We start from the raw sequence: 16,923 nt of genomic DNA, 5'->3' as shown, positions 1-16,923 counted from the left end.
AACATGACTGTTGTCAAAACAGTGACAGAAACACTGTAGGTGATCGTGCTTAAAGGTACATTTATGGCTTTAGAACAGTGTCCACCTCTTCTTTGCGAGCTGCATAACTTAGGTTTTCTAAGGACTCAAGGAATGACTTGTGCAGCAATTTTGAGGCAAAAGTAATGAGCCAAAGAAAACCAAACAGGTTTTAGGTTGAGCTTGATGAGTTCTAATGAGGTGGGGTAGGAAGAGAGCAGAAGGTGATGAGGTCAGATGTTCTCCTGAGGCTGCTCCTGCCCTTGTTAAGTAAAGGATAAACATTATCTTGTCAGACACGCTAACAGCTTCTAGTTACATTTGACACCCATTTATACCTTTCTGTATACGTTAGTGTATTCAGTCATGGGTTTTCTTTTGAATTCTGCCTTTCTGTACATCGGTGCATTCAGTCGTGTTCTTTTTCTTCCGCTTCTTTGTTCAGGTGAAGTGTTGGGCTTTGAAAACCTGGTGTTCAGCATATTTGAATTTGTTCATGCCCTGTTGGAAAACAACAAATTTAAGAGCACAGTGAAGAAGGCTTTGCCAGAGCTGATCTATTACATCCTCCTGTACATGCAGATCACAGAGGAGCAGGTGAGCAAATGAAATGAGAGACCTAAACGCGCTCGTGTCCTAAGGAGGGTTTCAGGGTGTGGAAGTGCTGTGATCTGACAGGCGGTTCTGTCACTTCGCTGTGCCACGAGTTAGGGCAATAACATCCAAATGTGCCTAAATGGTGGAAGACGGGCAGCAAGTCACAGAACCACAGCACAGGTCGGGTTGGAAGGGACCTTCAAAGATCACCTAGTCCAATCCCCCTGCCATAGGTGGGGACATCTTTAACTAGACCAGGTTGCTCAAAGCCCCATTCAACCTGACCTTGAACGCTTTCAGTGATGGGGCATCCACAACTTCTCCAGGCAACACGTTCCCTTATCTCAGCACCTTCGTAATAAAGAATTTCTTCTAAATATCTCATCTAAATCTACCTTCTCAGTTTAAAAGTGTTGCCTCTTGTCCTGTTACGATAGGCCCTGGTAAAAAGTCTCCATCTTTCTTAAAAGCCTCTGTTATGTATCGAAGGACCCCAGTAAGGCCTCCCCAGAGCCTTCTGCAGGCTGAAAAACCCCAACTCTCTCAAGGTTTATTCCTTCAATCCTTCACGAAGAAGTATGCCGCAAAACTGCGGATTGTGGTGCTGAAAGGGACAGCCAGGTGTAGTGACAGTGAACAGATTGTGCTGGTAGTGGGAACTAGTTTGTACTGGAATTCCGTGTGGCCACTGGCCTCTCCAGCCTGACAGCCATCGTCTTTCTGTTTAGGGAAGCATGAAACCAGGCCCTCTGTTAACGATTCCCCTGCTTCTCCCATCCTCATCTATAAATAAAACTGTGGCATTGGCTCCAGGTCAGTCATCAGTGTGGCAGATTCTGATCTCAAACGAGGAGCAGAAGAGCAAGACGAGCTCAGAACAAAGAGAGGGAATCTCTTCTTTTCAAAGGTTTCTCCAACAGAATATAATAAAAATCAGTTGAAGATGACAACTTCTGGCAGAGAAAAATTCTGAAAGTAGTTTTGCCAAACAGAGGTTGCTGGGAGCAGAAACGCTCCCTTTTCCCCTCAGCATTCTGCATTTGTCACCCACCCTGTCCTTGTCTCCTTTCTGTTCCAGATAAAAGTCTGGACTGCAAATCCACAGCAGTTTGTGGAGGATGAAGATGACGATACTTTCTCCTATACAGTGAGGATTGCGGCCCAGGACCTGCTGCTGGTATGAATTGTGTTCCACGTTCAGATGCACCCAAAGTAATAACAACAAATAATCAGTGTGGTTTCATGGAGGGCTTTTGGAGAAAGCTTTGTAAAGTCTGTCCTAAATACATGTTGCCATTCCCCCTGCACAGGCTGTGGCTGCTGACTTCCAGAACGAGAGTGCAACTGCATTGGCTGCAGCGGCTACCAGGCATTTGCAGGAAGCTGAGCAGGCTAAGAACAGCGGTGCTGAGCACTGGTAAGGTGGGGCAGTAGGGAAGCAGCGAGATCTCACGCTCCTGGCAGCACTGGGCGCAGCCCAGTTCCACTGGGGTTTTTGTGATGCTGCTGCTGCTGGACAAGGATGGAATGGGAGAACTTGGATTAGAAGGAGAAGAAAGAGCAGCAGTTCTTGAGCCAGATGACGTGCGATGCTTGCAGCAGTTCCTCACACGAGCTAGTGGGTCCCCGGCTGCCTTCCTCCAGACCCCAACAATTCCTCAGAACATCTCACTGGTGACAGTCAGTAGTTCTTTCCAGTCTGAAGAGATATTGGCAACACTTTCACTTTGTGCTCAGTTAAATGAGCTCAGATTTCAGACTTTTTATTTGTACTTGATGTAAAGAAGAGATACAGGTGCTGTATGCAGACACATGTGTTCAATTGTAGCACTTCAACGATGCAGTTGTTAACGTTGCTTTGGGGATAGAGGCGAAAGCTCGACCGCACATGTGCCTGGCTGCCGCTCCGTAACAATCCCCTCTCAGTTTGACATTGCATTGGTTCAGTGTTCATGGTTGGCTTGTTAGAGCAGTGACTCTGTACAGTAGAGCAGCAACTGAACTTGGGACCTGTTGGACATTGAGTTCCCGTCTGCCTTAATGCTGAAGAGTTTTAAAGTAGGTTATTTGCTTCACAGACCCAAGGAGAAGAGGCGTTTGCATCTACCCCTGTTTCATCATCATTAACAAAACATAATACAAAAATAGATGGTTTTGAACCTTTAATGTACTGGGTATGACCATGCTTCTGCCCGTAGGAGAATCAAGGAGGGCATAGCTGGAGGTGGGAGCCTTTGGCGAAGAGTTGCCTTTCTTTATTATGGGCACAAAATTGGTTCAAGAAGTAACAATCATTCAAATGGTAATTTAGAAGTGGTTGAGAATGCTGCCTGTCCAGGGTGAGTTTCCAAGCCCCCAACTTACTGAGTTTTGCAAGTGTTTGTTTCTTTTAGGGCCATTTTAAACTCTCTGCTTTGTAGCTGTGGTAGTTCATACCAAAATACTGTAATGGTCTCACGTCAGAGCTTTGATTTATTTATTGAGGTGAAGGTGGTGGAAAAACCTAAAGACATCTGAATTCTTTGGCAGGTGGAAGATCCATGAAGCTTGTATGCTGGCCCTGGGCTCTGTGAAGTCCATCATTACGGACAGCGTGAAGAATGGCAGGATACACTTCGACATGCACGGCTTCCTGACAAACGTCGTTCTCGCAGACCTCAACCTCTCAGGTACGCTGGACCCTGCCGGTACTCAGAGCAACTGCTGAGCGCCAGACCACGGAAATACCTCACCAACCAAAGCGTCTGTGAGCAGGTGGTGGTGTGAAAGGACAGGAGTCTTATCTTGTGAGTTCACACATTCTACCAGGGCTAACGTGAGTCCTTTGAATGTGGGACACTGCTCTCAGTTGAATCTCACTGGATGGGGGCTTGAGCCTGTGGGGTTTGGAGATGAGGTGCAATTGCGTGGGGATCTTGGTGGAAAAGATCTGTTCTGTTGTCTTGTTTATGATTCTGGGAAGGACACTAGCAGTGGTCACCAGGCTTTGGAATCCCTGCGGCACTGTGCCATTCCGTTTTCATTATGCTGAGGCTAACACTGGTCGTAGCACATAAATCCAAGTTACAGTCGTGGCTGAGTGGGATCCTTTTATTGGGACCTCTGCAGGCTGCTGCTTTCTGTGATACTCAGAGCAGAATGTCAGAGCATATGTTGAAAGTCAGGCCTCAAAACTCCTGCAAGTGATTAAAGTTGGAGAAGTTTAAGCCAATAGGAGAGTTATTGGTGAATCCACATTAAATTATGTTGTTGAGAAAAAACAAATTGCTGGATGCTTTTATCAAAGACATGTTTATTTAGCATATTAAACAGGTTTTTCTTTTTTTTTTTCTGAGGTAATTTTGATTAAAGAGACAGTGTTCAAAGTGCATGTAAAAAACCAACCTCAGCTATTTACATATATTTACACACATTTGCGTGTGTGGTGTTGGGTTGTAAAGGAGCTAGAAGGAGCTCCTGTGGTCAGTCAGTAGGTAGTTCTCAGAGAATATCTATTTAATACTCAGTAGTGGTTGTAAAATAAAATTCTTGCATTTTTTATTACTCGTAGAGAAAACTAAAGCTTTTCTCTCGCACTGAGTTTTTTATGTCCTCATCTTAAAATTAGTACCTGCAGGAGTATAAATACTGGCAGTAAAGATGGTGAGAAATAAATAGAGCATTATCTGGGTGAGGATAGCCTAAACAGATAGAGGTACCTCCCACCCTGATGAGCATGTGCAGGTGAGTGGGTGATGAGTGTTCCCCGTGTCTCTGTAATTGCAAGGTGATGGCTGGAAACTAGAAAAATAATCCCTAAAAGCTGCCCGTGCTCTGCTTCTCTAATTTTTTTCCCTAAGCTGCTGCTGTTTGCTGCTGTTGGGAACAGAACATGGAGTGAGATGAGGAGTTATGGAAAAACCCTTTATTTATTCTCTTCCTTCCCTTTCGTTCTGGTGACCAGTGAAGCCTGTAGTGCTGTATCGAGGAACAAATTCAGCTGTAACCAGTTGAGAGACAAAGTTTGGGGTTTTTAAAAGGAGATGAGAAGTTTTTCTTTGAAATAACTTAAGGTTCTGCCTAAGAACTAAAATGAGTTGTCTGCATACTTGTCGTCTGTGTCGCATCATTTCCTCACTGGGATGGCAAGATTTTGGATAATGGATGGAAGCAGCTGTCATTTTAAACTTGTAAAACTCACTCTAAAACCGCTGGGTTTTTTGTTTTGCTTCAGTGTCCCCATTTCTCCTGGGTCGTGCTCTGTGGGCCGCCAGCCGTTTCACTGTCGCTATGTCTCCAGAACTCATCCAGCAGTTCCTGCAAGCTACTGTCAGCGGGCTGCACGAAACCCAGCCGCCTTCGGTCCGAATCTCTGCGGTCAGAGCAATCTGGGGGTAGGTAAACCCGCAGGCACGCCAACGCCCCAGGGATGGGTGCTACCAATTACACTTCTGGAACGGGAATCTTAAAAGTAGTGATACCATTTCTGCATAGGCTGTGGAATATTTGATGTCAGCTTGGAAAGTGTAAGCAAGCAGGTTCAGAATGGCGTAACTCGAATGAGGAGTATGAAATTGGGACTTGGGATTGGTTACGATAAAATATTGTTATATACAATTGGATACAGTCCCAGAGAGAAGCAGAACTGGACAGCAATGGAAAGCACAAAGATGAAACCCAGATCGCTCCTGTTCAGTCACAGAGGTGGCTGATGACATGATCCATGCTCGTGGAGTAAATCCCAGCAATAAGGAGTGTCTGGGGAGTGGGTTTGTGTCCTGTCTTTGTAAGTAAGTTGCAAGAAAGGAAAAGGAAGATCTCCTGTATTGACTAACTCAGTGTAAAAGCAAAACCACCCAACCACAGAGAAACTCGCAAACCCCAATGCTCCCCTGCTCTCCCCCCAAAACCACCTTCTCTTCTGTTTGCACCAAAATGTTCACCAATAAGTGAAGGCAGAGGCTTATAACCTAGTTATTCCTGCAGTTGTTTTGGCTCACTTGTGGAACGTGGTAGTTAAACATTTTGTAAGCAGTGAGTGTCTGTCTTGGACTGCTGCTTTCCTCAGGTTTATTTTCTCCGTGGATGGAGAGAACTGTTAACCAAGAGGCCATAGAAGCTTTTAACATCTCTTGATTCAACTCTGCTTCTGTGAACCTTTGGGGCGGAACGAGCCGAGAATTGAGAGATCCAGGTCCAGCAGACTGAAGGGGAAAAGTCCTAGAGGAGTGAACTTAAGGAGGAGGAATGGATGGGGTGAAATAACCCCGTAGAGATCATCTAGGGATAAATGTATAAATCACTTTAATACATCACATCTGTATTTTTGTATCACGCATTTCTTGCCTAGCTACTGTGACCAGCTGAAGATCTCTGAGAGCACCCATGTGTTGCAGCCGTTTCTTCCCAGCATTCTGGATGGCCTGATTCACCTGGCAACTCAGTTCAGTTCGGAGGTGCTGAACCTCGTGATGGAGACATTGTGCATCGTCTGTACGGTAGACCCTGCATTTACAGCAAGTGTGGAGAACAAAATCTGCCCCTTCACCATTGCCATATTTCTGAAGTACAGCAATGGTAGGTGTTCAGATGGCTCTCTCAACGTACAGTTGGTTCTGCTACTGAATCCTGTGCTGAAAGCTTAATAAATAATGGAATGAACAGTGATTCACGTGGCAAAGCTCAGAGGGAAACTTGGTGCTTTGCCTGTTCAAAATACTGGTAGCAAAAATTGAGATGTGTTTGTGAGTATGTTCTAGTAAATGGTGCTTTCTCTCTCCAGATCCAGTTGTTGCTTCTCTTGCCCAAGATATCTTTAAGGAGCTAGCTCAGATAGAAGCCTGCCAGGGTCCAATGCAGATGAGGCTAATCCCAACTCTTGTCAGCATCATGCAGGCCCCTGCTGACAAGATCCCAGCAGGGCTTTGTGCAGTAAGTGCTACAGGGGTACATGGTCTTAGCTGGAGGTGGTTTCCCGGTCTTTGATGTGTAGGATGGCTGGTCTGCAGAGAATAGGAAGGTTGCTGTTAACCTGCTCTGGAGCAAGGACTTTGGCCACGGGTAGAGGTTTCTTTGTGGAGAGCAGGCAAACTGCAGGTGGGGGTAGATGCTTCCATGACTGAACTCGGAACTGCTCCTCTGGCCTTCTCCCAGTCTCGCCAGTGTATCCCCAGTCACTTTGATTTGACGTAGCTATCTTTCACCAGTAACAGCCTCCTCTTTGGGAGGGATTGTTCTCCAGCAGGCTACACGACTATCCCTTATGCTGTTTTCTAAGGCTTTTTCTGATTTACATGTCTCGTGTATAAATTGCTGCAGACAAATTATACAGGTTTGTCCTTTCTGTAAAAAGTCCCTTTATAAAAGATTAAGACTGTGTAGAGTGATTGTACAGAATTAAACCCATAAACATCTGTATCAGTAGTCAATAATCTGCATATTAATTGGTACGACTGTAACAGTTGCTTATGGGTAATGAAATTTAAATCAATATAAACAAAAGGGAACAGGTCAGCTACAGTGGTTCTCTGGCCACACTGATCAGCGTGGATCAGTGAAAGTGTTTTTCATATTCAAGAGCTTTTAATGTTTGAACTGCCTTGGGAACTTTCACAGCGCACATGTTGGTGTCAAACACAGCGCTGCTGGGGTGCATGGCTCCACTGTCCTCTGATGTGAAAAAGACTCTGGAGTGTGAGATGAGGGTGTGGTTCCAGCACGGGCTCTTGGCCCTCCAGTTTACACTTTTTTACTTGTGCCTGCGGTGGGTAGTGCTGGCAGGGTACGCTGGTTGCTGCTGTAACGGTGCTTCTGTTTGTGTTCTCCTTTCAGACCTCTATCGACATATTGACCACGGTGGTGAGGAACACGAAACCTCCTCTGTCCCAGCTCCTGATCTGCCAGGCGTTCCCTGCCGTGGCTCAGTGCAGCTTGAACACGGATGACAACGCCACCATGCAGGTAATGCTGTGGGGAGCGGTGAGGCTTGCAGGGCTGTGCCAGTCTGAGAGAGGGGACTGAGTAGGACAGGGGACACAGCCTTTAAGGAGCCCAGGCTTTGCTTGCCAATAGCTCTGTCAGTGCCACCTCAGAACTGTCTGCCACCTCCTGTTTATCATGAAAGTACTGCTGTTCCAAGGCCTGCCATGACTTCTGCTGGTCATTCCTTAGCTTGAAGGACCAGAGGGACTAAAGCAGCAGCTTTGGTCTTTTTTTCTATTTTAGGGCTCTGAAGCACATAAAAAAAAAAAAAAAGGCAAAACTCTAAACCCAAATTAAAAAAAAAAACAAACAAAACCTTATTGGTTTTCTTGCTCCGTAGTAACATTCATCACACCTAGGGATGGCAGAGGCTGTCCTCAGGAACACGCTCAGGCCTAGGGAAGCAAAAGACTCCTGAGCAGAAGATGTCCTAGACCTCCTCCTTCTAGTAGTTTCCTCCTGAACTCATTTAGGGGGGAATGGGAGGACAAACTGCTGTTTGACTGAGCTGGGTAGGGGGTGGGGTGAGAGCACGGATTCATCTCAAACAGCAGCAGTGCCTGAGCTGTCCTTGTTGGCAGGCTCTGCTGTTGCTGTATTAGAGTATTTAAGCAGGAAAGAAAATGCATCAAGAGGCTGGAGGAGCCTTTTCATTCCAGCTATTAGCTGGCATATAAATAATAAAGCTGGTTCCTTTCCTTACATAAGGGGTTTTGTAGTGCCAGGTACCCTTTGCCTTGTGAATACAGACCACAGAAAGAGCTTTCCCTCAACAACAGACCAGCCAGAACAGGTCAGAGACCAGCAAGAAGAGGTTAGAGACCAGCATGCTGGTTGCTCTCCTGCCTCTTTGTTTTAAGACCTTGAAGGCTTGTAGCTTGACTGCTGGGTTGCGTTTTGCTCATGCTGTCTTCACCTCTCGCTTGTTAGAATCTCTTGGAATCTCTCTGGTAACCAGACTGGCCCCAAACTGCAGCAGCTTCAGTTAGTCTTTGTAGCGAGGAGTTTGGTATATGATAATGAATCGAAGTCTGTAGAAATGATTTGTAAAGTCAGGTGCTCATTTTACTGCACATTAAGAGAGCTGGAATCTGTTCCAGAGGCCACCAGTTTGCCCAGTTTTTTCATCATGCTTAAGGGGCTTTCTGAGGTGGTGAAAGCAGATGTCTTCCCCTGCTCCCTCTCCGTTACGGAGAAAGGAAGATCCTAACACGGTGATCTTCTCATTCAGAACGGCGGCGAGTGTCTGCGTGCGTACGTCTCAGTGGCGCTGGAGCAAATTGCACAGTGGCACGATGAGCAAGGCCACAACGGGCTGTGGTATGTGATGCAGGTGGTGAGCCAGCTTCTGGATCCAAGGACGTCAGAATTCACTGCTGCCTTTGTGGGCAGGCTGGTCTCCACTTTAATTTCAAAAGCAGGAAGTGAGCTGGGAGAGAATCTGGACCAGATCCTGAGAGCGATCCTGAGTAAAATGCAGCAAGCGGAGACGCTCAGTGTCATGCAGGTGAGTGGGCTGGGCACCGTGGAGAGCAAGCAGAAGGGTCAAGACAAGGAATTGTAGGTCTTTTTAATTGTGTGCCTGATGATGGCCAGTGCAATCAGAGAGTCTGCACATCGTCTTTAAGTAGCCAGGAAAATGCCTGCTTTGCTCATACAGAGCTGTGTGCGTTACGGGGCGAGCCAGGTTCCTGTGGGAAAGCTTTAATACACTTTAAATAGTCCTTCGTGACCATGTGCTTGCAAGCAGTGAACCTTCAGAAGGGACAGGAGTTCCTCAGGAGGGATCTATGGCAGAGGCAGCATGTGTTTTCCAGTGGTTTTTTGCTGTGTTTTTGAAGGGTAAATGCCTGGGAGTGGAGACAGGGGGAACTTCTGGTGGTTGGGAGGTGTGGTTGGCACAGCTGAGAGGCTGAAGAGCATCCTCATCCCTTCTAGCTTTGACCTACTTCTAGCAGCACAGTTCTATGGAATGATTTTATCCCAGTGTCTTCATTCTCTCTCCTGTCTTCCGTGTCTCTGCCCAACGTAAAACACCTGGTGATGGCTGCCTTGGTTCCTCAGCAGCAGTGGTGGGAGGGTGTTTTGGTGGCACCGTTGAGTGAGCCTTTGCCCTCGGTGCAGCATTCAGTGCAGCTCACTCTGCTCGAACCCTTTTATCTTGTGGTATCTCTGGTTTTGGTACATGCGTTTTCCAAGCCAGCACCTGGTGAATCAACAAGACTGTTCAGATGTCAGCACAGATTTCATCCAAAAGCCTTGATGGGTTCTTTTCCTCTTTGGATACATTGTTGATTCTTAACTGTTCAGAGTGGCTCTCACTGCCTGCTTTTGGAGTTAAAAGATGCGGAAGCTTAAATTTGAAGCAGTTACACGAAGCCCCCGTAGCCAGCAGAAGAGCAATGAGCCTTTCACGGTGCAGAAGCTTTTCCGTGTGGTAGCCTAAAGGTGGGCAGCTTTTCTCTGAGGAAGCCTGCAGAGAAGCCCTCAGACTTGGAGACTGATGCTGAGGCATCTGCCACTCATGAATTCTACCCCTGGTCTTTAGGAGTCAGACCATAAAGCTGCATCTTGTGGAAAAAAACCTTTCTAAAACTTGCAATGCTTTCCCTAAAACGTGTGTTCAAAGTGCACTGAGAATTGACAAAGTGCTGCTGTGCTGTGGGAGAAGGGTGGTCCTGTGCTGGGGGGGGATGATGGCAGATCCCTGGGGTGAAAGGGAAGAGCATATGGATTCTGGCTCTGGACCAATAATGTCTGCTCCTCATCTCGGTGATGAGAGATGTGTCTGCTGCATCTGTGTGGACATAGAGCTCTGCGTGCAGCGTTTGGTCCCTTGAGCAGACTGGGGTGCTGCGGTGTCTGCGTGTTGCCGTGTGATACTTTTGCTAGTCAAGAGTCAACTGCAACCTCTGAAGTTTTTAAAATAGTGGTTTAGGCTTCGCTTTAGGAAGATTTGTTAGTTTGGGGCATGGGGGTGAGTAAATCTGTTCCTGCAGTATGTTTTTGGGTGGTTAAACACTGCTGCTGCTGGTGGTAGTTTACTGCCTCTTCTCATAGCACACGGCGTCTGGTGGATGGTGACACTTCTCCTTCCTCCCGGGGCTGCTGAGCACAGCCCCAGTTCCGCAGAGAACTCGCTGAATATTTGATAAAACATGTTCAGCTGTTAAATTATGTACAGCTCACATTTCTTTTCTCCTCCTGTAGTCCTTGATTATGGTGTTTGCTCACTTGGTTCACTCACAACTGGAGCCACTCCTGGAGTTCCTGTGCAGTCTCCCCGGACCAACCGGCAAACCTGCCCTGGAGTTCGTAATGGCCGAGTGGATGAGCCGGCAGCACTTGTTCTACGGGCAGTATGAAGGCAAAGTCAGGTAGGACCGGTCATGAGCAGGATCTGGGCAGTAACGCTTTGGGAGTGAGGGAAGAGGAGCTGGGTCACACTGGGGTTAGTGTGTGCCAGCCATGGACAGAGCGGCTCTTTCACTGCGCTGTCAGTTCAGCTCAGGAGAGCTGCAGTAACTAGAGCAATCGCCGAGCTTCCTCTGAGGGCTCCTCTTACATTTCTGTGCTGGAACACGGTGACTGGAGGGGGAAGGCGGTGTCTCCTGCAAGCACAGGAGCACTTTAGAGATTGAACTTGTCTGAATGGGACGGGAATGGTATCCAGACATGAAACTGCCTTTGTAGAGTTTGGGGGCATTGTGGAGGGTTTCCTGAGGGAATCTGGTGATTTCTTGTGGGTTTAATGATCTTACATAAGTCAGTAAAGAAATCAACAGAAACAGTTTTCTCTCCCTTTTGCTGTGGGAGCACATTTGTGTCTCTGGTGGAGACTGAGGACAGTATTCCAAAGCATGAAATAAATGCTATGTAATAATTTAAATTTTGCTGCAGCTGCTGTCTTTTATCTCTTTCTGGAAATGTGAAGCCTACCAGACCACTCCAAGGGGTCTCACCGGTTGTTAACGCACTTCTTAGGACACGTGGGAGCGTTACTCTTGTAAGGCAGTCAAATACCCTGTGAAACCAGTAACGAGAAGTGGCAATTTGCTCTTGACCTGCATGATGAAAGGATGGGAAAACGTAGGGCTGCACAGGGGTGGCCTGTAAGATCTGGGTCGAAACCAGCAGACTGGGAACTTGGACTGTAGCGCGGGAGAGAAAGAGGGTGTGACGTGAAAGCACAAAGAGCAACTTCTCCGGAGCTCCAGAGCTTGAGTGTGAAACTTGCAGAGCCAGCAGAGAGGTTCGAGGGTGTCTCCATGGATTGGTGGCCTTAACCTGTAGTCAGAGTCATCCTCAGTATGGCTTGAGAAGAGCCTGGAGCTGCAGAAGGTTTGAAAGTGTGGAGTAGAAATCTGAGCAGCAGAGATGGAAAGAACATGTGGGGATGCCGAAGGAACAAGGTAGAAGCTCTGAGTGTAGCAGAGCAGTGAAGGACCAGAAGTCCAAAAGAGCTTTGAAACTAGAGAAAAGAGGAGAGGTGTTCATGGCTGCAGGTCAGCCAAGTTACTACTTCCTTGCCATGGCTTTCTTCTTAATTCCAACTTTATCAGCCTCAGGAGTGTATTTAATCTTGTGGCCTTTCTGATCCAGAAGAACCTCTAGTGTTTGTGTGCAGTGCTTGGGAGTGTCAGTCCAAAGCTCTGTCAGCTTTCGGCTTTCCTTGCAGGGTGGGCAATGAGTCCCTTTTCAGATGCAGGAGAAACAGAAAAATTCTGTAACACTTGTTCATGGCAAAAATATAGAAAAAGATTGTCTGAGCATCTGCTCTGGAGACGAGTTTCCTGTTTGGAGTCAACTGTGAAACCCAGACAACGCAGGGCACTTCTGGGCTGTAATTTTTCTATTCCCTCTCCCCAGCTCCGTAGCACTGTGTAAACTCCTTCAGTACGGCATCAACACAGATGACAAGCGGCTCCAGGACATCAGGGTAAAGGGAGAAGAAATATTTAATATGGATGAGGGAATACGGACACGATCAAAGTCGGCCAAAAGTAAGTAATGGTTTTGCGGGTTTTAACAAGGGTTTTTTTTTCCTGCTTGTAGATGCTATGGAAGGCCTTAAAATAGTTCTTGCCACTCACATGAAGCTGCAAGAGATGTTTCCTGCGGAAGGTGCACGTTCATTTTTAGAGCAGATCCATACATCATGTACTTACCATGTCAATTGCGCGCCTTAGTTCTGCCCAGGACTTGATTCAGAAGACTCCTGATGTCTGTGATTTAATAGAGATGTAGGAGGTGATTATGCGATAGGGAGTTACTCGCTGCTATTTCACGTCATCCTGTTCCACCTAATGAGATCGAATTGATAGTTTCATGAAGGCTTTGGCCAGTTTCCTGCATAAGACTTGTCTTAGTTTGCATTGGCTGAAGCCAAAGTCTTTGACTGGAGGTTCCTGCATCCATATATTAACTCTGAGAGCACGCTGGGCAGGTTTTTCTCTGAGGAGTGAGTGGCAGAGGGAGGACCCTGGGGAGCCGCTGTCCTCAGCGGTCCGTCAGAACCTTGGGTCTGCAACTTGTGCTCAAGCCTGTGCGTGACCAGCGGCAGGCTGGGACGTAATGGCTGAGTGGATCCACGCTGGAGGCTCATCGAGGCGTCGCTGCCTCCCGCTGTCATAGGCTCAGGGGGTTTGGGAGTGGACAAGTAGGGAGATAAACAGGGGAAGGCTTCAGGGGTGCATAGAGGTCACATAACACTTGCTACCTTGTTGTGCTTTGCTTAAAAAACCCAGACTAGCAAACTCAGGTAATGTCTAGTCAGATAGAAGAGTGGTAATTGCCAGCATTTGAGTTAAACTGAGGTTAATGCTCATATTAACAAGAGATAAGAGTGGTGCTCCCAGTGTCTCTCTCTGGGATCTTTCCTTTTGTCAGTAAGGACACCGCCGCTGTCTGGTACCCCTGGGGAATAACCAAGCCCTGCGGGAGCCCTGGTGAGGAAAAGGTGGAGCATAGAGAGAGTCCAAAAGGCAGAGCCAGGTGTGGGAGCCCTGCTCGATGTGTAACCACTTCAGAGGAGGATCTGAACGGAGCTGTCTTGAAGGGTGATCCCTTCGGCTGTGAGGATTTCAGCCGCTCCAAATGCACAAGATGTGGTGTTGCAGTTAATGTCTTTGGGAATCCAGCAGTGAAGGTGGAAAGAAAGAACGTTTGGGGGTTTTCTGTCGGTTCCTTTTTCCTCCCAACCTGGAAGTTTTAAACATATGGTAAAACTAAAAAAAAAAACCAAACCCAAAACAGAACAACAAAAAGCCAAAACAAACCACCACCACAACAAAAAAAAAGCTTGTTTTTAACAATTTGTTATTAAAAGCAGTACGGTTACGTATTTTTCTTCTCTTCCAGATCCTGAACGCTGGACCAACATTCCTTTGTTAGTAAAAATCTTAAAATTAATAATAAATGAACTCTCTAATGCAATGGAAGCAAATGCGTCTAGACAGACAGCTGCGGACTGGAGCCAAGGTACAACTCTGGGTCTGCTTTTGCTCTTTGCATGGCTTCAGTCTGTCGTAATCGCTTCAGAAGCATTTCCTGTCATAAGAAACGCACAGTAGTACTTTGTACTGTAATTACAGGGGCTTAGAGTGATCCAAAGGATCAGATCTGTCAGTGTTGTGTATTTTTACACCTGAGAATTATTTTGGGCCAGTTTGGAAGGTGGGATCTGACCATGTGCCAAAAGAATTATCTGTTCTTGGTGCACCTTGTCTGCTTTTCTTCCTCCCTGCTTCCAGCCTCCATTCTTCCTGCGGCTTTTTGCTCAGCTCTAGTTCTCAAGCTGTTCATTCCAGGAGGATGGCGATGGTTGCGGGCGTTTCTCTTCGTCCACCTACAGGGCCATTTGCCTTGAAACTACAGTCCCCTGCAGAGCCATCGACAGGCTGGATAGACCTCCTGGATTTTGATTGTTTCTAGAATAATTTTTTTTCTAAACAGATGATTCGAATGATATGTGGGAGGATCAGGAAGAGGACGAGGATGAAGATGAAGGATTAGCAGGACAGTTCTTGTCAGATATTCTTTCCACAAACAAGTATGGTAAGTAACAGCTCTAAAGTGCTCCCTGGAAGTATGAGTAGAGTCGCTGACATCTGAGTGCAGGTTTTGTGTCTGCGGCAGCAGCTCGGAGAGGCTGCAGGCCATGGGGAGGAAATACTGCACTGGGCTTCTCAGTAAGAACCTTTCTCGGTGAGAGAGTGACACATCTTTGAATAACAGGGTGATGAAGTCGCTGCTGCGTAGGCTTTGCGTTGCCATGAGGTTCTGCAGATGGTTCTTCTAAAGAGCAAACTGATGCTCAAAGGTGGAGGCGTGCCCTTGGAGTGACAGTGTCGTGGAAGTGGATGAGCTCATGAGCTCGTTGCAGAGTGACCTGCAGCTGTAACTGCTGCGTAAAGAAGCTGGAGTGGGTGTATCCTCTCCTCCCCTCCACTCTGCAGGACACACGCAGTTTTAGAAGGGAGATGCTGACAGGCCGCGCAGTGAGGGGATCTGCTGATGTTAGCGCAGAGTGGGAAGTGTCCCCCCACCCCGACCTAAGACAACAGTGCACATCACTACCAGTCCTGCCTGTCCCGACCCCGCTGTTTGTTCCTCTCACCTCCCTGTTCCTGGAGGCTCCCACTATGACCCATCATCTTCTGGGGTTTGGTGTTTTCTCATTGTGTGAACTTAGGAGCAAATATTCTGGATGCCATTGTTTTGTTTTTTTTTTACCCAACAATGCTAAAACTACTGATTTTGGGATCCTCAGATTTCAACAGTAGTCTAATAAAATTCTTCCTGAGATAGTTTGCTCTGTTTGATGTTAAAACCTGCTGATTTGCCTCTGACAGATGAGGATTACTATGAAGATGATGAAGAGGATGATCCAGATGCATTAAAGGACCCTCTTTACCAAATAGATCTCCAGGTGATGCTCTAGAAAGCAGATCCCCGTCATTCCTCATAAACTTAATTATTTTTGATGTTGTACTTTAACAAAGTTGTAAACCACTGGATACACCAATTAGTGATTGTTGTCCCGAAGGTTCTTGGTTCACTGAAATGACTTTGACAAGTGCTGAGTATCCCAGGAGTTCCTGGAGTTGGTGTTCCTTATGGGATCAGTATCTGTAACTTGGAAATGGGAGTGAACAGAACTTCCTGAGCAGCGGGAGACGAGACTTTCCTGCCTGTGAGCTTTCCAGCTGTTTGCTGAAGTCAGAGCAGGTTGGAGACTGCCCAGGACAGAACCTCCCACTCTGCTTGGAGACAGTTCCATCCTGTCGGTCCCTGTATGATCCGATGCTCCTTCCCCACCGTGCGCAGCCATTCATTAGCGCTTCCCCTCCACGACCACCCTCCTCCTCTGCTGCCTGCCTGCTCTCCACAAACCCTTTGTCTTACTGGTGTGTGTGGAGGTTTATCTTTCAATACATGAAAGAAAGAGAATTTCCACTATGGCGTGATGCTAACTGGGTCATGCTCTCTTCCTTCCAGGCCTATCTCACCGACTTCCTCTGCCAGTTTGCCCAGCAGCCCTGCTATGCAATGTTCTCAGACCACCTCAATGAGAACGAGAAGCGCGTCTTGCAGGCCATCGGTATATAGAGAGACCACACCGATCGTATCTGAACAATATTTTTTTTTTGCTTATTCCATGTTTTATGATTAAACATAAAACATTTTCCAGTGTCTGCCTGTTTGTTCCAGGTGGGTGATGGCCTCGTTGTGATGTATCGAGCCTCATCTTAACAGAATCAGCGAAAGGAAGGAATACTGAGAGAGCAGCAAGGACAGAAGTCTGTAGAGCTTTGCACATTGATCTCACCATGGGAGCACTTTCATTTTCCACAGTAACTTTCCAGGAAGTTCTTAAAGATTAAAAAAAAAACGTGTCCTTAATATTTTTAAAAGCAAACTGTCTCTACCTGGGAAGAGGCACTTTCCCACAGCGCAGCTGGACAGAGAAAGGCATTGGGTCACTTGAGATGGCGTGGATGTATCTGGAGAAATTGGAAGGTCGTTCCTCTTCGCGCTTGCATAACACATACAGGGTAAATATCTCGATCTTACACCGTGACTCTTTTTATAGAACTCTAGACTCTTTTATCAGAGATGCCCGGATGGTGTGGAGCCTCTTTACAGGCGGTTGGATGGGGAGCAGAGCCAATGAAGTGAATGCACATCCTCTGGCCGGTGTGGATGGGGCTTTGTCGCTCGCCTCTTCTCTCCAGCCCCCTGGAGCCGTTCCTTACTAACACGTCGTGTGCACATTCTCCAAGGAAGCTACCACATAAATTTCAATCCTGTGGCACGTGGCTGCTAAAGACTTCGGTTTTATGGAAC

The 16,923-nt window shown here is 46.9% G+C and overlaps 1 protein-coding gene across 1 annotated transcript in view; it reads left to right on the top strand.

Moving 5' to 3' along the window:
• The window catches only part of IPO9 (importin 9), a 32,870-nt gene extending 16,309 nt beyond the window's left edge, over positions 1-16,561 (top strand). Inside the window, exons 11-25 of the mRNA XM_010135695.1 lie at positions 464-615; positions 1,694-1,792; positions 1,926-2,032; positions 3,145-3,284; positions 4,829-4,988; positions 5,945-6,171; positions 6,377-6,525; positions 7,426-7,554; positions 8,807-9,082; positions 10,786-10,952; positions 12,445-12,578; positions 13,936-14,055; positions 14,530-14,631; positions 15,429-15,505; positions 16,075-16,561. Coding sequence (XP_010133997.1) covers positions 464-615; positions 1,694-1,792; positions 1,926-2,032; positions 3,145-3,284; positions 4,829-4,988; positions 5,945-6,171; positions 6,377-6,525; positions 7,426-7,554; positions 8,807-9,082; positions 10,786-10,952; positions 12,445-12,578; positions 13,936-14,055; positions 14,530-14,631; positions 15,429-15,505; positions 16,075-16,185 — 2,150 coding nt within the window. The 3' untranslated portion in view covers positions 16,186-16,561. The remainder of the gene's footprint in view (positions 1-463; positions 616-1,693; positions 1,793-1,925; positions 2,033-3,144; positions 3,285-4,828; positions 4,989-5,944; positions 6,172-6,376; positions 6,526-7,425; positions 7,555-8,806; positions 9,083-10,785; positions 10,953-12,444; positions 12,579-13,935; positions 14,056-14,529; positions 14,632-15,428; positions 15,506-16,074) is intronic.
• The last annotated feature ends 362 nt before the right edge of the window (positions 16,562-16,923 follow it).

The sequence above is a fragment of the Buceros rhinoceros genome, unplaced genomic scaffold (genome assembly GCF_000710305.1).
Source record: "Buceros rhinoceros silvestris isolate BGI_N320 unplaced genomic scaffold, ASM71030v1 scaffold32154, whole genome shotgun sequence".
NCBI lineage: Eukaryota > Metazoa > Chordata > Aves > Bucerotiformes > Bucerotidae > Buceros > Buceros rhinoceros.
This window is presented reverse-complemented; position numbering and strand designations above follow the sequence as displayed.